General features: G+C 44.5%; 1 protein-coding gene across 1 annotated transcript in view; it reads left to right on the top strand.

The window, feature by feature from the left end:
- The window catches only part of MBTPS2 (membrane bound transcription factor peptidase, site 2), a 358,518-nt gene that overhangs the window by 42,012 nt on the left and 294,459 nt on the right, over window positions 1–22,047 (top strand). The window contains exon 3 of the mRNA XM_085622476.1: window positions 3,314–3,452. Within this exon, the coding sequence (XP_085478602.1) occupies window positions 3,314–3,452 (139 nt within the window). The remainder of the gene's footprint in view (window positions 1–3,313; window positions 3,453–22,047) is intronic.

Below are 22,047 nucleotides of genomic sequence, written 5' to 3'. Positions count from 1 at the left end.
GTAAGAAGTGCTGTTACGTTCTGAAAAATTGGATACCTGGAAAACTATATCCTCGCTTGGTAGTTGTTGGTCCAGCTCACTGCCTATCATGTGGGTGACACTGTTTTTTGCGCTGTAGCATAACTTTGAAAAATGGCCTCTTTTCTTACACTTGCTGCATAAAACACCCCTTGCAGGACAGCTTACGCTGTTGGCCAGATGATTGGGATTTCCGCACCTGTAACACTTCAGCTTATTCCCGGATGCGGTATGTACTTCAGGACCGGAAGGTGAAGGTTTGTGTTTGCACTCTTTACCGGAGATCTTGTGTATATTGTTCTCCGCAACTTGTTTCACTTCCACGGCTTCTTTCATTTCATTCATACAGTAAGCTGTATGCTCTATGCTCTTGGCAATGTCAATAGCACGTTTTAAGTCGGGGGCCTCTGCGAGAAGTCTTTCTTGGATCTTCTTGTTACAGGTACATCTTACAAGCTGATCTCTAATTAGCGACTCAGTTAACATACCAAACTCACACGTTGAGGCTAAACCTCTCAGAACAGCAATGTAATTTATCACTTTCTCATTTTTCCCTTGAATGCGCAAAAAGAATTTGTGGCGTTCCAATACAATATTAATTTTATCACCAAATTGAGCTTCTAGTTTCAATAAAGTTAACTGATACACGTCTAGTTGGACCTCCCCCTCGCCCCCAGCACCCTCATTAGCATTTTCAACAATTGAATCTGGCAGGTCATCAAAAATATCTCTCCCATGTTTCCCCAGATTATGCAGTAGGACATGTTGTTTCCGCACCGCAGAAAACCTGTCACCCCCAATTGCAATTAGGTAAGATTCAAACAGATTTACCCATTTTTTCCATGGGATCACAGGATCTCCACTCTCATCCAGAAATGGAGGGGGTTGGGACATTGCAAATGCAGACATGGTGAAGAAAAGATGAAGGGAAACGCAGAACCAAGGAAGGAAACGACAGAAGAAAGGAGAAGAGGTGAGCTGAGGAGAGGAATAGAAAGAAGCGAGTGGCAAGGCTATAGATAGAAACAACCAGGAGAGTAGTAGCAATAAATCGTGACCACCAGTTACTCCACCCCTACGTAATGAACCAAACCAGAGGGGAAAGTTTTGAATAAAAGCACAGAACTAGCGTGAGCTGAATCTGTCAGCGAAGGTTTTACAGCAGGTTGAGTAAGCTCTTGAAGACAGTTAGGGTGTGATATACTATTTTCCAGCAGAGGGAGCAGTGCACGGGACACAGTGAGGAGTGTCTGACTACGGAGTAGCCTCTCTGCAGTTCAGTCAGCAAAAAAACGACAACACCAGGAATCAGGAAGTCCCTGAAGAGGAAGCGACGCCCCCTCAGCGCTGACAGGATACGAAGCCTCCGGAGGTCAACACACGCGAAGAGCAGCACAAGCGTCCCCTCTGGTACACACTTCACGAAGCAGCACAATAACGATGCAGCGGCCAGCATGCGGCATAAACGGGAACCCAGCAGGGTCTTCGTGGCAGCTAAAGCAGGCAGCAAGTTCGTGGGGCGAGTGTCGCTAAAGCGGGGACCCACCGGCATAGAAATGATGGCGGATCGTAAAAGTTTGTGAGAGGAAACCAGCAACTACAGACAGCAGGCAGCGAACTCTGAGGACAGCTCCAAGGCTAAACAGCCGATGACATAAGGCACGGAGTCCGCAGCGTAGCGAGGAGATGAACGACCAACCCCCGTCTCACACAGATGGACGTCAAGGTCGGAGACTCCACTGCCAGGAAGGTCCCACGAGAGGCGGAAAGGCACTGGGTTAAGGATCCAGACCGTCCCCAGTACGGTAAGACAACTCGTCGCCAATTTAAATGTTGTAATGAATACTCCACAACAAGTTAAGTCAGGAGATGAAGATTTAATCATGCGGATCCTTCGGCCTCTCACTGTGAGATGCCCAACATTCTAAGAGGAGCTTCTGCCCCAACGTTCTAAACAGGGCAAGCCCAAAAGGCGTGGGAGAGGAGGGGGGAACAGGGAAAGGTAAACAGGACCAGATTACAACACCTATCATAGGGTCTTACTAAGTTGACGGTTTTTGCAAGTTTAACAGTAAGTACTTTTCTTACTTTAAACAGTATTGGCATTTCCGCAAAGCAATAAACAGATACGGACTAAGGCTGTATGATAGCAGCTGCGTTCTCTCTCATTGACTGACTTCCTCTTTCTTTGAAAGACACTGACTGTAAATTTGTCAAATGATTGCCTCTCTCACCTTCCCCTATCACCTTCCAGGCTACCTGTGACTGGAGTAGCAAGGGGTGTTATGCAGAGTAGGGCATCTTATTTCTCCCTTCACATTAACTGAGTACCACTCTAAAAAAACCTCTCTATGTTGGCATTAGTAGGTCAATAAGGGGACTTCCTGTTATATCTGAGATGACTTGTTAACATATACCCACTAATTTCATGTCGGTCTCACTGTAAACAAGGGTGCTTGGTCACAAACATTCTTTAGGGAGGGGCCTTTGGCAAAGCAAGGATGCAGCGGAGCCTATTCATTCTGATAAACCAATGTTAAGCAACATAATGTTGCTCATGAACACAAACTGCTTGTTCGGAGCCCTGGATTTATTAGTAATTTAAACTCTTACTGTGGCTAAGTAACTGCTCGATAGCTACAGGTTGCTTCCCACAACAGTTCCACTAAATATGTATCGGTAGCTAAAGGCTAAAGTTGCTAGCAATTGTCTTGTGCAAGAGTCTTTGAATATGAGCTGCTTTGTATCTATCAGGCTTTTTGTTGCACCAAAGTGATTCTACACCATGTGCCTATCTTAAATTGAATAAAATCTTCACATTTTTTTTTTGTTGTTGTTATTTTATTTCCTGGGTTTCCAGCAAAGCAAAGAAAGAAAACCTTACCCCACCATTAACAAGACAATAAGTCAAAGAAAAATGAAACAAAATTGTATTAGCATATTGCTTCAGTAGCACACTTTTACATGTGCCAGTTTGTAGGTATTTGGGGGATGGGTCTGACCCATCACTACTTAAGTATCTCTGTGGACTCCTGCAGAATACCAACCTTCACATTTAGGTTATGGCACAACTAGCCCTTTGAATAAGCTTCGGCTGGCGAGTATAGCACTAGTCATAATTTTCCTTTTGATCCCGTGCCAGTCACTTTATCAATTCAATATAAATAAGACCTTAGAGGTCCCTTATCTTTAAGTTTGTTGATTACTGTTACATTGCATACAAAAAGCATTGTACATTGCTGCGTATTAGGTTACAAAACAGAGTTTGTCACTAACTGTTCTCGTTTTATATCAGGTTCACTTTGGGCATGGTTTTTGGAATAATTGCTATGTTTGGCTCCATTATTCTACTTGGGAAGACATTGATGCAGACTCTCACACAAATGATGACAGAAATCCCAGTTGACCAGAATGATCGTCTGCTTCAAGTCGTGGTAAGTAGTTACCTTCTTTTGACTCCATTGGGGAAATTCTAGCATAGCCTGAAGCATATATTTCACAGTTAAAGTATACAGTAAAGTATACAGACAGGCAAACATTTAAGTTAGGAACCATAAAAGAAGCAGTGTCCCCTTTTTTTCTAGCTTCTTCTTGGGCAGAACAAATCATATTAAAATTATTAAACTGTAGATTTCTTCTGCTTGTTGTGGTGAATATAAAATTAATCATTTCTTTTTTTAAACAAATATTATTGATTTTATATTTTGAATGATGAGCATGGCCCCTGAGGTTGACATATAGTAAATAAACAAAAAAGGAAAGGACAAATAAGAAAACCAATACCTGCAAGTTCATTCCCGCCACTCCAACCATTAACGTTCCATCCATAAGACACAACATATGTCTAAGTATTAAATCACTTTTCCCTTATCTTTCCAACCCGTTTCTCATCACACAAATGTTAGAACTTCATCATAAATCAATTGATGCAGAGAGCGGACAGGCTCTAATATGATGCCCCGATAATCTGCCCATTCCTGCCATACTTTAGGGTGCTCCTGTGGGCTGCCTCGAGCCTTGTAGACCGGCACCTCCAAGCCCATACAGTGGTCCATCCCTTTCTTCCACACCACCAGAGATGGAGGGTCTGGTGCCTTCCACTCACGTACAATATCATGTTTTGCCAAATTCAGACCTTGAAATGACAGCAATAGTGTGTATCTTTTACTGCCCAGTGTGTCGGTGATATGTCGAAGAACATGTTTCGAGTCGATCAAGATAGTTCCGGACAGACCCCGCCCAAACAGGTTGTCACTTTGCGACAAAAATTGACTAATGAAGGATAGCCCCACACCATATGTAAAAATGTCCCATCCCCAGTGCTACATCTTCGACCAGTCGGGGAAGCGATTACCCCCATCTGCAAAGTGCGGTGACGTGTAAAGTATGCCCTATGGAGATATTTGAACGAAATCAATTGTAGCCTGACGGCAATGGCCGCCCCTTGAGATGCTCCTAATGCCTCAGTCCAATCCTCATTTTCCAAAGATCCCACATCAGCCGCACATGCTCCTTGGAGAGTGCCAAAGGCGTCAGGATGATTAGAAATAAGCACCCATTAGTGCTTCACAACTTTGCGATCTCCCAGTTCTCCCACAATAAGTCTGCCCTCCAATGGATTAAATTCTGGGAGGCCAGGCAGAACTGCAATATAAGGAGTCAACACATGGTAAAGCTGAAGGTTTTGATGGAACTGGCTGCAATGTAACTGATATTCTACTTGTAAGGTTTGAAAAGACTTAACGACTGTTCCATCCATAACATTACCCAGAGAAGAGATTCCTTTTAGGTCCCTTTTTCCGGAAGCCCTCCAGCGCAGCCACCTACGGAAACAGACGAACATGCCAAAGCGTCGTCCACTCCTTCAGTCTCCCCCAGCATCCCATTTGGCGAAGAGAAGATCTTCAGTGATTAGGACCTCTCTGGTTGCCAGGGGGCAATCACTGCCACCACAAATATAAGCTTGATTTGCAGGATACTAGGCCCGAGGTGTCTGGGGCAGTAAGGGAAAAGAGGACATCAGCAGCATATAAGGCTCTTCTATCGGAGAGCCCTGTCCCCACTCAAAGCCCTGCACCTGAGCATCCATCCATCCATCCTCACCCACATGGCCAGAGGCTCTGTGGCTGGAGCGAACAGCAGGGGTGGCACTGGCCACCCGCACTATGGTCATCAAATCATTGTATAACAGGTTAAGATAAGAAAGAAACCAGGGGCCAAAGTGCAGGTGCTGGAGGAGGATGAACAAGTATTCACAGCTCACGGAGTTGAATTCTTTGTCGATATCAGCTAAAAGAATTGCTTCCTGTTTCTCCAACTGGTCAACTAATGCCAGCACGTTCTATAATAGTGGAATGGTATGTCGAGTAGCATGGCGAGGCATAAAGCCCCCCTTGTACAGATGCAGCAGGCCAGGGATCAGGCAAATCAGTCTATTCGCCAGTGCTTTCGCAATAATTTTTACCTCCAGACTTAAAGGAGAAATCAGGCGATGGAGGGGAGTGTTCATTGACTGAGCTTAGAAAAAACTACAGTCTCCATGTGTCGCCAATCAGATAGTATTACAGAGCACCTCACTGCAGACAGGTTCACCCCGATGTGTTTATGGGGTCTAGGCATGTAGGCTTTAATGAATTTGCAAGGAAAGTCATTGGGCCCCGGGCGTTTTGCAGGACACAATGCCGATAGTGCTGACAAAAGTTCTTCCCAGTGAGCGCACAGTCTAATAACTCACTAAAAGTGACCGTCTCACATGGATATTCTAACTGCAGATTACTCCCCTTTAAAATATTCCCCAAGCACCGGACTCGATCTGGTCACTCTTAACAGCACTCCTCATGTGCACCACTTGGTCGAGCCATGTGGCTTTGCATTGGCTTTATTCTGCACTGGAAGTGATGTAGTGGAGATGCATTTAAGTGTCAGCCTTGTGTGCCAATGTGTATTTCTTTCTTTCCACTCCTCAGTGTGCAAATCTGGAGCTGCTCTCCCTCTTTCGTTGGTATTGACAATTTTTCAAATCTAAATCCAGTGTTTAAGTGAATGCTGTCCCCAACTGAAACTGCACTGTTTAAAACATGCTGTGACTACAGAAAATACATATCGGTAACAGACCGGCATGAAGTGTGTGTTTAGACCTCGGGGCACAACTCTTAAGTCGGGTGAAGCGCATGCACCGAAGGTGATCCGAAGGCTTGTGAAGAGAAGCTGTAAACTGACGAACATAGGAAGACGTCACGGACCTCGCGTATCTTCAAATCCTTCTCCAAGTCGAGAATGTACCCACTGCTGCACCCAACTCAATCTCGAGACCGGTCTTGTTCGTGGTTGAAGTCCTCCACTATGTCGCAGTTTAAATTGAAGGTGAAGTGGATCCTGACCCCTTCCTGCACTTCTCCATCTTAATAGTAGTCCCAAGAACATCGAGGTGCCAGTTGATCCCTGATTGAGGAACTGATTCCACAATTGATCCAGATGCACCCCAAGTTCCCTGGGCAATTGGCGACACCTCCGCAGATTGAGGCTTTTAAAGAGTCCATGCGTCATATTTTTAGTCCCACAAGAACATCGAGGTGCCAGTTGATCCCTGATTGAGGAACTGATTCCACAATTGATCCAGATGCACCCCAAGTTCCCTGGGCAATTGGCGACACCTCCGCAGATTGAGGCTTTTAAAGAGTCCATGCGTCATATTTTTTACACTCTCCTAGCTCCCTCTGGTAGGCCTGTGGGCTCTAAGGATCTAGAGGGGCCTTCAGTCCGGTTACTGCTGGCAGATCCGTCCTCCATGCCATCTGAGCTCTTAGAAACCTTCATTGGTTCTGCACCATCCTCAGCTGCCAGTTCCATTCCGACTCCAAGACCTGCTCCTATCCCTCTTTCATCAAGGCCAGACCCAACGCCACTTGCACCAAAGTGGGATCCAGTCAACTCCAGTGTGCAACCCGGAGCCAAATGCATCTTGCCCCTGACCTTGGTCATGCTCCGACTCCACTCCAGCGCACTAAATTCCCATACAGCTGGATTCAGACAATATACTCCGAAATGTGCAGCCATCTTCAGAGACTGTGCCATCTACCTTATTTTCTTATATACCGTCCTACTCCTGAGAATTTGGGGTAAAAGCTGTCACCAGCAAGGTAAATTCTAATTCATTCCACAAGACTCACCTGCCCGACAGGATGTTAAAAAGGATTGACGTGTTTAGAAAAGAAGTGTTTTCACTATTACTGTACCCATGTATGCAGATAGAGGTACTGAAGATAACCCTTATTAAGTTAAAGGCTTTCTAGAAGTGGAGGACCTTGAGAAACTGTGTTGTAGGAATTGAATGTTGGCCCCCTGTAGCCTAGGAAAGGATCTGCACTACTAGATTCAATGGAAAGGCCTTGTGCCCCTAACCAACCCCCATGGACACAAGGTTACCCTTTAGTGCACACTGAGGATAAAGTTATCTGTTTCTAAAATCTGTGCTTGGTTGTGGATTTGTGATCTCTCCTGACCAGTTCTCGGTGAGCTACATGAGGGGCTGGGAAAAGAACAAAGCCATTGTGAGTGGCAGATTAGAAAAAAACACCTGCGATGGCTTGGCACTAAGAAAGTTGTAATTGCATCCACCAGTTCCCATATCAGTCCTCTCAAAAATCATCACTATGACCCAGGGTAGGCTCCTTATTTGTTTGGAAGGGGGGCTTGAGTTTAGGCCTGAGGAAGATCCGAAGTTGTAAATCCCCTCCCACACAAGAAGCAGCAGAGTGCACACTCTCCCTCCCAGTACTTGCATGGCGCCTCTTTTTGAAGTCAAAGGCACACGTCCTAGAAGCTGGAGGGCACTTTGGAGTTGCGGTGGCAGATTCAGCATTGCCACTCTCCAAGGTCCGCAAGTATGGACACAAGCTGGAGCAACACACCCTGTCCCCAGGCTGCAGACCAAACCAGGGAAATGGGAGATAGATTATGTATTGATGCACAACCAATAGGAAAGGGAATTTAGGGAAGCTAAAATCGCTAAGTGGTAAAAATTATCCAAAAAGCCAGTGGGGCATATCTGATTACTTTCTGAAAACACTCTTCCAGTGTAAGCATTGTTTCTGGTCGTTCAGCTGTGATGAAGTCCTGGGGTAATTTATTGCATTTTGTACTGATTTTACAACAAAGCATCATTGCATGGAAAAGCCTGGAAGCAGTCTGAAATTAGTACTGGAACACTCCTGCACAAGTGATCACCCATTCATAATTGTGTGCATTATTTCATCTCCACATTTCACATGTGTTATTTAATTTTATACAGTGATTAGTGTACTTTTTATTCTACATAAAAATACTGACTGGCCAATGATGTATTGGGATTATACACTTTGAGATTTTTTGGTTAAATCCTTTTGTTTTGAATGGCTCTCACGTAGTTCCATTAGTATGAATGTAACATTCTAAACCTAAAAATGTCATGCTGTGATTAGGCAACAGTAGGTTACAGATCTCATAACTCACTATTGCTACGTCACAAAAGAAGTCCAAGCTGTCAGAGCTGTGCTGGAATGCAGGGAGTAGATCTTCTGAAGGAGAGAGAAGGGAAGGAACAGGAGTGGTGAGTGTGGGTGACAGGAGGTCAGGTATTTTGCTTTTCTTAATGTGGGACAGGGAGGAGAAGCCTTGTTATGTATGGCTTACTAATTTACCCCTGCGTAGCAGTTGAAAGCAATGCTAGATGATTTGAAGGGGGAGGGGTATACATAACATAAAATTATAAATGGGTGAAAAGCTAATCCCGAAGGAGGTTTTTCTCCTCCAGTTTCTTAGTGACATAGATAACTCTGGCTTTGCTCTTGTCTATTTCATGTCCTCAGAACCCCTCAGTGAAAAACCTCCCTTTAATTCACGGTTGCTCATCTATAATTCTTTATATTATCATTATTTCTACATACTCCCACGACAATCCCTGGCCAATGGTTAGATAGGTATGCTGAATCAAATATAATTTGTAAAACTTAAAACACGACAAATTAACAAACCCAAAACATCCCCTATTCCCCCATCCCCTTTCGGTCTCTATTGTCTAATAGAATAATTTGCACCGTGAATCATAGTAAAGGTGTGATGCAGTGTACAGATGCTTTTAGGACTTCTCAGCTCTCTGTGGAGAGCTAGAAAGCCATGTTGGCGACCTGTTTGTGAGGTGTTGTGTGAGGTGGTGCAAGTGGTTGGTTGGCATGAATCTTAATGGAAGGGTGGGTAACTCAGTGGTTGATTTGTAGGTAAAGCATGAGCTCTCTTTCAAGGAGGCCCTCCGCATTATAGAAGACTTCTAGGCTTTTTCAGTTTGCGACCTGCAATTTTATGTATTCTATGTTGTTGTATGGTGGGGAGCATTCTGGATTGCTAATTATGGGTGTCTGAGGCAATGGCATGGATGTGAGGCCTCTTGAGGCCGCCACCCTGCCACATGCCTCTATTGTGGCACTAGTGACCAAGAAGTAATACATACTCCACTTTCTGTGCTTCTCAGCCACCTAGGGGGCCTGCCAAATGTGAATATCAGTGATATGTTGGTCCATAATGGACCAGTATTTCTCCGAGGTTGGCCAGTGCCACTCCACTAGGTCCCAGAGTTGTGCAGCTGTGTTATAATCCATTACATGTAGAATCCTCAATCCCTCCACATCCTGTAAGAGAGAGGCTGTTTGTTTGATGTGAGGGCCGCATTACCTCTCCGGTTGAGGCTCTCTATGTTCTTTTTTTGTTGTTGTTTTTTTTGTTGTTTTATATAGCGCGAACTAGACCCGAGTCATCGGGTATCAGAGCGCTTTACATGAGCACCTGTTTTGTTACAGAAGGACACATTCATTTTTGTTAGGCGCGGGGAGATTAAGTGATTTGCCCAGAATGTTGTGCGTCGTTGCCGAGACTCGAACCCAGTTCCCCAGCTTCGAGGTCGACCGCTCTAGCAGTAAGGCTACATCCTCATCCTCTGAAGTTTGTCGATCAAGCCTGGGGGTGGCTGTAGAGGTACTGTCTGCATTATATAAATAATTCTGGAAAGGCGTGTAATCTTAATCACCTCAGTTTGACCCAACCAAGACAATCTGCCCATCTGCCAATTTTTCAAATTGTTATGGGATAAATTTAATAGATCACTATAGTTCTGTGCAGCTGTTTTGTTGGTGATAGGGCAGCCCTTGATCCCCAGATTTTGTGTATAATGCTGCACCCACAGTATGTGGGAAAAGCCTTTCTCAGGCAGTTCTAGGATTTGCAATTTCTGAGTATTCACTTTAAACCCAAAAACGTGTCCACATGTTTCCAAATCATGTGATAGTGCTGAAATGGAGCTCAGGAGATTGGATCGCATCACCAGGACATCGTCTGCATAAATACTTTGAGTTTGTTTGTTACCCCACATTACCTCCTTGGGAAGCCACTACAGTGAGAGAGAGAATCAAGTTTTAAAGGGGCATACTTGCTGCTCAATATTTGGTCCAGCAGTAGGGTAAGCCTCGGCGCCAGAGATAAAAGGCTGAACTTGTCTAAATTTGGGCCAGCAATTGCTCTGGGACCCCTGAATCACTTTCCAGAGTTGGGTATAGTCCTAGAATGCTACAAATGTCCATTGCCAACAAACCACTCTTTATATTAGCTCCCAGGCCATCCCATTTAAGCTCCTGTTTCAGTGCTGTAAGGTGTCCCTCAATATTGGTTCTTACTTACTAGGTTAGTCAACAGTCTACAATAAATCTGGGCTGAAAATGTTAACCTCCATATATAAAAAAATCACAGCACATTACATATGCACTTTTTCAAGCAACACATTCTTCAGAAGGTGTTCATATATTTCGAATAGTCACCTCAATGCAAAAAAAATATTTTTGATGCATGGTGTTTCGCACTTAGCGCTCAAACCTTTTAATTCTCTGACTTGTAGTTTCCCATCATCCACTAAATATAGGGTCTACCATTTTGATGCTACAGTTGCTAGAGTAGTGTTGGATATTATATTTGATTAATTGTTATAGCAGTTATTCTTTTAGTGTTTGATTTGTTCTAAAATAACATACTTTCACAGATTGTGTGTGATTAAACAAACTTTTCTCCATTACTTTCCACTCAAACCTCAAAATATAATGTGAGTGTTTTGACCCGTCCAAATGCAGCTATTGGCATGATGGTTGTGAGGGTAGAGGCTGGCCAAGCAAATTCATTGTTAACCAGAGCGCCTACCTCTGATTAGAGTGCCACCAGAAAATGGAGAAATTAGTAAAACTGGTGTTTTTCCTCTTTGAAGTATAGACTTTTAAGATCAAACATAAGAAGACATCACTTCCTGGTTATTTGAAGGTGTCTAAATGAATCTTCAATAACTATTACATAAAAAATGTAAGTAAATCTGGCAGGAATTTACACAACATGGTTCTTAAGTAGCAACCCTTAGCCCTTTCAGGACTAAAAACATGTACAAATGTCCAGTATTTTAGTCAGAGAAATGTTGAAACGCTCTGAACAGGAACAAATGTACTTTCATTTTCAATCTAAAAAAAGCATGGCCAACAAAAATGAACAGAGTTTTTTTTTAACAAGTACTGTATGTAAACTATATATTTCCATGGAAAAAATACAAAGTTGGAAAAAGCACGGAAAAACCAATCAAATGGAAGAAAATGTGATCAAAAACAATTTGGCATTTTCATATTGGCTATCTCCTTGTGTTATTTAATCATGTATCTTATTTATCTAGCTGAAGGAATCCAGCTGGCAATAATTTTTTTTTTTATTAACTGTGGCTTGATTAAATTGGAGTAAATGGTTCCCTCCTTTACAAAAATTACTCACCCATCCTCCATTGTGCATTTGCCTCTCACTCTTTGCGCTTCCGCTAATCTCCGACTTGAAGAGGAGGACACTGCTCTTTCACCTGCAGTAGCATCCTTGGCCTTATCAGCGCATGACTTCTTTGTTGAACCACAACATCATTGGGTACTTCCAAAAAACAGACCTATGACAAATTCCAGCAATAGACATATAATTGGTGCTTTGCGATTAGCTCGTAAACGAGCTGCTGGTGCTGTATTGTGAACGATAATTTGTTACACAAATACTGTACCGCTGGAAGTGGCCATATGATAGGCGCTGTATCACCCTTGATATAAGTAGTTGCAGAGATAAAGTAAAATTATATAATCTTTAGTGCGTGTGGCATTTTTAGTGGAGAACACCCTCCCCATGAACCCCCAAAACGTTTTTTGGTAATGACTTGCTTCAGCAAATAATGTTGTTTCTATCCCTTCTCGTTGTAAGTGATAGAGATTTCGCTCCTACACTGATCATACAATTTATCTCTGGATTAATATGCCAAGAGTGTCAGTTGCCTTATCTGACAGAAAAGTAAATGTTGAGTAGTGAAATGAAACCAAATCACCTTAAAATGGAAGTCCTTATCATAGGAGAGCTCCTACTTTTGGAAACATTTGAAGTGAGTGATACCTCAAGCCAGACAGGGCTCCTACTGTCCATACTTTCACATAGAGGAAATCTGTCTGACTCTGTGGCGGCTGACTGCCTCTTGCCTGCAATCAAAATAAATCCCATCACCCTTTGCCTTTCCCTGCCTGCATTCTCTGAGAGCCTTAAGATGTAGAAGGATCCCAGCAGAAGCATGTGCACACATGGCCAGGGTGGAGTTAACCAAGAACAAACTGCATGAAAAGGCAGTTGTGATGTGAGCAAGCAACAAACAGAGCAGTTTAAAAGGAAACCTAGCAGGAGACATTTACAGCCTTGTCTTTCTCATTGGGAAAGTAGCTCTGTTCTACACCCTTCTTTTTTTTTTCTTGCTTTCACATGGGTAAAATGTGAGAGTACACCCGTGAGGCTGGTCTCCTAAGTAGCATAATCGATTTTGCTAGACGACACCAGACAAAGTAAGCCAGATTCATGCCAGTAATTCAAAGAAGCCCTTCTCAGCAGTTCATACAATAGCATGAAGGCTGACAATTCTTCTAACTGAAATGTTTTTCCACGCTTTTTGTGGAGCTTCAGCAAAACATCTTTGATGAGCACCTCACAGTGCTGGGTGAAGGCAGTGGTTTATGGTTCGATAGACCAGATGTAAGAAAAAAGGAGGCAACCATGTCATGGGTGATGTAATATGTGACGTTGTCAGCAGTGCATTGCGGGGGCACGAGTTATAGTTAGCTCAACTAACTATAACAGGCGAATTTCACTGGTTTTATATGAGTCAAATGTCCAACTAACTATAACGTCCCTGAAACCTATGGTTTTTTCAGTGAATTTCGAAGTTTAAAAAAAAATGCTAATTCCTAACTATAACGTCCCTGAAACCTATGGTTTTTTCAGTGAATTTCTAAGTTTAAAAAAAAATGCTAATTCCTAACTATAACGTCCCTGAAACCTATGGTTTTTTCAGTGAATTTCTAAGTTTAAAAAAAAATGCTAATTCCTAACTATAACGTCCCTGAAACCTATGGTTTTTTCAGTGAATTTCTAAGTTTAAAAAAAAATGCTAATTCCTAACTATAACGTCCCTGAAACCTATGGTTTTTTCAGTGAATTTCTAACGTTTTTTAAATGCTAATTTCTAACTATAACATGCCTGAAACCTATGGCTTTTTTCATTGAATTTCAAAGCTTTTCTTAAATGCTAATTTCTATTTATAACGTTCATTAAACCTATCTTTTTACAGTATTTTTAAATTATCATCCCATTCTCAACTTGGTGAAAACTGCAAATCTCACCACTCTTCCATCAATACCTTACACCAATAAAATCGCCACAAACAAGAGCCACATCTAACGCTAATGAAATACACAGTAGGCGTTCCCGTGCAAAAAAACCACGAAAACACCACTTCCCCATATTTTCAACGACCAGCCAAATCTGCAATGCGATCCAAAAAGCAGGCGATAAGCCGAGTTAGCAGTAACAAATTATCAACCTTTAACTGGTATAAGGAGGTAGACTATCTACTCCGTTATTTCGACCCAACTCACAGCCACATCTTAAGACCAACACGTGATACAGCTACTGATCATGCAGCTCCGACACCCAACAATGCCACAACACCCAGCCCTACCAGCACCAGAACCTCTCCATGTGGAGATATACTATTGATACTTGTAGTGTAGTGCACAGTGGACGCAACCATGTTACTTCAGGCAGTGGGGAAGATCTCGGTCATGTAGCTGTGTTGTCCCCCCCCACCCCCCCCCCGAAGCGGAATGGGCTGCTCCAACGTACGCCACTCCAGCGTAGGAGTATGAATAAATAGACCAGGCCCTAGGCGTGGTTCACTTGTGGGAAGACAACGAGTCTGTCAGAACGGCAGCCCTCACCCTGGCACGTAACAGCGGCCATAACCGCGGGCCTCCTCAACACAGGGCCCCTGCGAACCCAGCGGCACAGCTCCGAAGACTTATGTCTGTACAGACTACTGCCTTCGATCTACACTACGGACAGCACGGCTCACAATTCAGATGTAGGGGCTATTGCAGATATCGCAGTCCAGTTCGCAAGACACGTTGCTCCCAGTGCGGCCCACTCAGACCACGCATCATCGCAGGGTGCGCACACGCTGTGTGCTTCAGGTACTGCTAGCTCACTGCACCATAAGTCATCACCACGTGGCCTTATCAATGCAGAATTCATTAGACAAAACACATTGCTCCCAGTGCTGCCCGCCGGGACCACGTCTCATCGCAGGGTGCGCACACGCTGAGTACTCCAGGTGCCACTAACTGTGCAGCTCAACTCAACGCCACGTGGCTGTGCGCCCATCCTGACCGCTGCCTCCGCCCTTCACTGGAGTTGCATGGTTCACAATTCAACATTAGTAGCGACGCAAATTGTGTGAGAGACTATAATGGGTTAAGAAGACCAAATTCTCCCAATCTGTGCTGCTCAAGTCTACGTCACCTGCCTGTGGGCCTTTGCTGACCGCTGCCTCCGGCCTACACTGTGGAAGACCGGCGACACGTGGTGCCAACTAACCCTGTTCAACACAAGCCGATCCCACATGTGTAACTGTGTCCTGAGTCCTCAATGGCAGAGACCACAGCACCAGACTCCCTTCGCTCACTGAGGGGTATTTCCACATGGAAGACCGGCGACACGTGGTGCCACTGAACTTGTACTACGCAAGGTTTGTTTGGGTCACCAACGTATGCAAGTGGCTGTGGACCCTAGCTCACCGCTACCTCTGCCCTACACTGTGGGCGACCGGCGACAAATGGTACCACTAACCGTCTTCAACACAAGCCGATCCCACATTTGGAACTGTGTCCTGAGTCCTGAATGGCAGTGACCCCAACTTGCCAGCGACCATAGCACCAGACTCCCTTCGATTAGTGTGGCGTATTTGCATATCGAAGTCATCAATGTGGAAAGTATTGCCGACGAAAAGATAACGCAAAAAATAAATTTTACACACACTCGATTTCCGTTTCCACGTCCGGTAATTTCCAAAGGAAGAGTGAATAGTTTTATGTCAGCAATGAGACATACCAAATACTTATAATTTAAAAAGAACTCAAACATTGAAGTACAATAATGATTACAATACGGATATTTTGAACATGTGAAATGCAAATATGAACATACAATATGATGCACATAACTCAATTGCTGTTTCTCACTATGTCACGTCATATATTACCAACTCTGAGAAGACAGAATTGAAAGAACTGTGGGAAGAAATTTCTCAGGAGAAGACATTTAGGAAAAAAATGTACAGCTTCAGTTTGAAGATACTTTCACATCGAGAAATTGGATCCTACCAATGTTCGGATCGATAGACATCTGCAAGTTTATATTCAAAGTCAACAGGAACCATCTGGATAAGTCTAGGTTTTCCTGCGACGCAAAATCGAGTTTTAATATAAATGTTATAAAACAAATGTGTGATGATATAGACTTACGTTTCCTTGCTAGTCAAGAGAACTGTACAGAAAATAACAGTTGGATATGTCTAGGTGTTGATCAACAAATGGAAGATAATACTGTTGTGAAGTTTGAAAAAGAAATAAAAAAGTTTAAAGTAGTTTCTGTTGAAAATCCCAACTATGTTTATATTTATTGCCGACGTACTCATTATAAAATTCAAACTAGGAATGTAGATGTACTACCACTAACCCTGTTCAACACAAGTCGATCCCACATGTGTAACTGTGTCCTGAGTCCTGAATGGCAGTCACCCCAAGTCCGTGGCAGCGACCACAGCACCACACTCCCTTCGATCACTGAGGCATATTTCTATATGCAAGGCCAGCGACACGTAGTCCCACTAACCCTCTTTAACACAAGCCGATCGCACATGTGTAACTGTGTCCTGAGTCCTGAATGGCAGTGACCCCAACTCCGTACCACCACACTTCCTTTGATCAGTGATGGGTATTTCCATATGCAACTACAGACTCCAGTAGGAAAGTAAGTATCACAGTCCTACACCCTACATATTATCCTTATAGTATCCTTGCTTCAAGAACTTTTTTTTATATCAGTTATAGCTTTACTACAATGACCAAATTAATCTTCAAATGATAACTAAAATGGAATAGCAGTCTACTCTGCAGGCAGTACAGCTCGCAATTCCATTTTTAAATGCTAATTTCTAACAACAAGATTGTACTCAGAAAATACAACACTACCTTAGTGTATTCTATACTAATTTCATCTTTTCAACATACGCCTACACTGCACTCACTAGGGCTCCCAATGGAAATTATTTCTTCATTCATTAACTACAGAGTCCACTAGGCAAGTAACTATTACAGGCCTCAAATCTACATAATATCCTTTTAGTATCCTTTCTTCTTGAACATTTTTTATATCAGTTATAGCTTTAGTACAATCACCAAATTCATTTTCAAGTACAAACGAACACTCAGCAGTCTACACTGCGGGCAGCAGACCTCGCAATTTGAATTTTGGACACGTGGTGCCAACTAACACTGTCCAACACAAGGTGATCCCACATGTGTAACTGTGTCCTGAGTCCTGAATTGCAATGATCCCAAGTCCATGACAGCCACCACAGCAGCAAATTCTCTTTGATCAGTTAGACATATTTCCATATGCAGTGACCCAAAACTTCATGGCAGCGACCACACCACCACACTCCCTTTGATTAGTGAGGAGTATTTTCATATTGAAGGCTGGTGACAAGTGGTGCCACTGAACCTGCACTACGCAGGCCGGTGAGGCCACCAACGTATGCACATGGCTGTGGGCCCTTGGTCACCGCTACCTCTGGCCTACACTATGATCAGCAGGCCTCACAATTCAGATAGTCATGATTCCACATGACGCAGTTCTATAGCCAAGACACATTGCTCCCAGTGCGGGCCGTCCACACCAAGCATCATCACAGGCTCATACACTCTCAATACTTCTGGTGCCACTAACCCTCTTTAACAGAAGCCGATCCCACATGTGTTACTGTGTCCTGAGTCCTGAATGGCAGTGACCCCAAGTCCGAGGCAGCAACCACACAACATACTCCCTTCGATTGTGAGGCATATTTCGATATGCAAGGCCGGCGACACAAAGTCCCACTAACCCTCTTTAACACAAACCGATCCCACATGTGTAACTGTGTCCTGAATCCTTAATGTCACCCCAACTTCGTGGCAGCGACCACAGCACCAGACTCCCTTCAGTCTTATTTGTTGTTCTTTTCTTTAAATAATTTTTTTTATATGTAAATCTATACATGTCTAAGACTCCTCTTTGTCCAACCGCACAGGGACACTTCCGGGCTCAAGAAGGTTGTTGGGGGTATGATGGTAATGTGGGAAGAGGGTGCGTTACCTGCTGATGTGGGGAGAGGCAGCATCAAAGGGGTATCTATCACAGAAAGAACTCCGATATGTTTTCAGAAATACCTCGGACAAATGCCAGCTGACGGACTGAATCACAAAATGATTTTTCAATACTTAGGAAGTGTGAATTGTGAACAGTTCGCACCCAGGATCGCAGAGGGACAGCTGCGGCCCGTCCGCTCCACTCACAGACGCAGTACTATGAGCCGTCCACGCCATTTTAGCTATCCCTGCCCTGTTCCATCGTACACCACGCCACTCAGATTACGTACCGAGGATGGCCCCACATACCTCCCTGGCCCAGGCGTACTCGCTGTTCCTGTGCAGGTCAGTGGTCTAGTTCTCCACATCTCCCGCCTACTCCCTGAGGGCAGCTTTACCCACACACCACACCCGTCCGGCACATGCGTCACAGGCCATGTGACCACGCAAATATAATAGGTCGACACGTCACATCCTTTATTGCCGGTGCTGACTAGATGCTGGACGCTCCACGTGTCTCAACCATAAAGAGTCTTTCAAAACTTGCGCAGAAGGTTACTCGCACCCTAATCTGTATAGCCCTCTGGGGCCTACCACCCCCTTGACGCGCACTTCAGATGCACAGGGTTAGTGCCACCCGAAGCTCATATGGCCATCAGGGGCCTACCACCATGTGGCACGAACTTAACTTCCACAGGTTTAGAGGCCCCAAAAGCTGATGTGGTCTCCGACATTGATGACTCAGGACTCGGTGACGTGTGAGATCTGCCGGGCCGTGGAGAAGATGATGTGGTTTCCGCCATTCATGACTCCGGACTCCGCGACATCTGTGCGATCCGCCAAGCACCTGATGTGGTCTCCGCCATTCATTACTCAGTACTCAGAGACATATCTGGGATGAGTTTTGACGGGCACGTGGAGTGCCCACTGCTGCACACTCTGGTGGCACCAGGTAATTATTTGCTTATGGATGCGCAGGGACGGCAGTGTGTCTCCCTCTCCCTCTCCCTCTCCCTCTCCCTCTCCCTCTCCCTCTCCCTCTCCCTCTCCCTCTCCCTCTCCCTCTCCCTCTCCCTCTCCCTCTCCCTCTCCCCCCTCCCCCTTCCCCCTTCCCCCTTCCCCCTCCCCCTTCCCCCTCTCCCTCTCCCTCTCCCTCTTCCCCTCCCCCTCCCCCTTTATATTGATTGGGAATGGGGCGTCAGGTGCTGGATCTTAACGAGATACACTGCCCAGTTTGTATATTGTCCTGCACACGCAAAAAGTTACATCACAACTTTCACACCAACTGCAATGCGAAACAAATTCCGGCGATAAGCCACGTTAGCACCAGTGATTTCACACCTGATTTCTGATAGTGTTAAGCAGGACGACTACCTGCACCATGAAAGGGAACACAGCCAAGAGCCACACCAGAACACCCACAGGTGCCATAGAATAAATGAGCATGATACAGGGATACCCATGAGGGCCACACGACTCTTCGGAACAGCTCCGGGACTGCCAACGCCCCCCAAACCCAGATCTGAGCAAGTGTGTCCCTCTGCTCATTGTGTTAGCATGATAGGCACCAGCCCTGCAACATCAGTGTGCTGTCACCTCATCGTTGGCAGTGAGCCTGGACATGTAGTTACGCACGCACCCTCCTGCATGCACAACCGGCGTGTGCTGGTCCGGAGTACACAGGTCAGCGTAGGGGTGTGCCTATTTGGCAAGGGGAATGGGGTGTCTCGGACATGTCCGTGTACAGGAAGTGTTGTAAGTGTGCCTCTGTGTTCTGGTGTGGCCTGCCACAAGGGCTGCAGCAGTCGATGTTGTAAAGTGGCATGCACCACCTTCAAACAGCACTGTGATGGTGTAGTTGGAATGCAGCATCACATGCACAGATAGGTATTACAATGGTGTGCTGTACGAGTGCACGAGACACAACAGCGCACCATACAAAAGTGTGGGAGCTCGTGGGAGGGAGGAGCAGCTGTTTGCAACGTTACAGACAGTGAACTCGCCCATGTGCCACGTGCTGGGCATCTCATCCATGATGACCACGGTCGCAGACATCCCACAACACCAACGACTGGCCTTTGTACACATCCTCTATGAATGCAGCGTGGTTTTCACTTCTATGCTCGTTCACTGGTGTGATGTTGGCGAGTTGTGTGACTTGTGCTCCTTGTTGGTGTTTTTCATTTTGGCCATTATTTTTCTATACTTGTGCTATCCTTGATTGTGCATGTCTGCTATTCTGCCCATCTCCCCCCGTCCCCCTGTCCCCACACTCCCTGCTTCTTCCTCTTCCTGGTGCTGTTCTGTCTATAATTTTGTTGCTCCACACATAAATACATGTAAAGAACAAATTAGAATAGTTCCTTGATTCTTTTAGGTTTCAAAACTTCTCTCTCTTGGTTTCTTTTTAATTTTCCTTATAAACAGTTTTTTTTGAAAATATTGAACAACACATAGAAGTCAGAAGTGCAACGTATCCTATCAACACACTTTCTAGAACATTCTACAACACGTGCAGGTTAAAAGTTCATCAATCTTTTTAAACTTACCCATAATTTTTTGCAACATTCTCTTGAACATTTAACGGCATTTGCAGGTTAAAAGTTCACGATTGTTTTAAGTTTGAACAGTGCCTTCCAAATGCAAGTAGAAGGTGTGGTTGAGTTGACAACTTTTATCCTATGATATGTACTCCACATTGAAACTGCTTTTTCTTAACCAATCATAAAGATGCTTTTCCACAAAACGAATGTGCACCCTACTTTTAAAAAAGAATAGTTTTCGTCTCCTAATCACGTATTGTTTTGTATGGCAATAAAAAGTAGTTCACCATCTTTAAACATATCTCTTATTCTACCAAGGAACTGCATGTGCTACAGACATCTTTCCATACCTTCCAGCCATACCTTCAAAATGCTAGTGCGGATCGTAGGACATAGCTATATTTTCTGGTGCAAGAGGTATGCAGAACAGAGACGTATTGACTTAGACCTAGGTTTACAAAATGTGGACATTAAATGGTTTGCACAGAGAGGATTGAAGTGGCACCAATTGTTGCCTTTGAAAACCTGTTTGCATCTCCAACACCCTGACCTCATGTTTGTGCACTGTAGTGGAAACGACCTAGGCACATTCACTGGGGTAGGTTTGGAAATGCTTATGAAGGACACCTTTGGACAATTGATGTTACTTTTCCCTCAAACTGTCTTTGTATATTCCAATATATGCCAAAGACAGAAGTGGAAATGGTCAAAACCATTTTGTCCTCAGATTGAAAAATCTAGGAAGAAACTCAACAAAGCTGTGTCTGCATACCTCAGAGACCACAAAATGGGGTCCATCTACAACAACAACATACGTTTTGATATGGCTGATATCTACAGAAGTGATGGAGTACACTTCACAGATCACGGAAATCGAGTTTTCCTGAATAACTTGAAGCTGTGCATCCGCACTTATATGTAGCTCCAACTAATCAACACAAGGGCTCTTTTTAGCGCCACCCTATAACTGACAGCTTAGGCCCGCTATTTTAGGGACAGGTAACCGCAACTCCCGGACCCTCGCCAAAATGTATTCTCCACACAGCTGTGACGCTGCAGCCAGACCATCTGACTTTGCAGCACAGAGTTCTCGCTTTGATCACCACCTCTACTCCCCCATAGGGGTAAGTAGTTTGCGCTTTACAAATACCATATTGATTTACCTTCGCACTCCGTGTACACCACCACCTAAGCACCATATACAAGTTGGACAAGTGTGGCACAGCGCCCAGAGCACATGACTTCACAGCATAGCAAACACAGGCTCACGGTTTCATACCCGAGTCCAGCAGCAGCTCAATTTAGCAGCATGACACTCTAGGCAATACCTCACTTAATTTCCGTACCCAGCACTTTCAGACCAGTAGGGCTCAGTAGTTCACCGGCTTTACCCCGAGTCCGTGAGCAGCTCAGCTCACGCCCCAGCGCCATCAGACTCGTAGGAGTGAGTAGTTTGCACTTTACAAATTCCGAATTGATTTGATACGAATTTACCTTCGCGCTCCCTGTATAACACCCCCTAAGCACAATACACAAGTTACAATGTTCGAAACAAAAGTTCCTCCGAGTAGGTATAACTACATACTGACACTTCTTGGACAGATGTGGCACAGCGGCCAGAACACATGACTTCACAGCATATGACACACTGTTTGGACTCACGCTTTCATCCCCGAGT

The sequence above is a fragment of the Triturus cristatus genome, chromosome 8, assembly GCF_964204655.1.
Source record: "Triturus cristatus chromosome 8, aTriCri1.1, whole genome shotgun sequence".
Lineage (NCBI taxonomy): Eukaryota > Metazoa > Chordata > Amphibia > Caudata > Salamandridae > Triturus > Triturus cristatus.
Note: the sequence above shows the minus strand (reverse complement) of the source record. Positions and strands in the feature narration are given on the sequence as shown.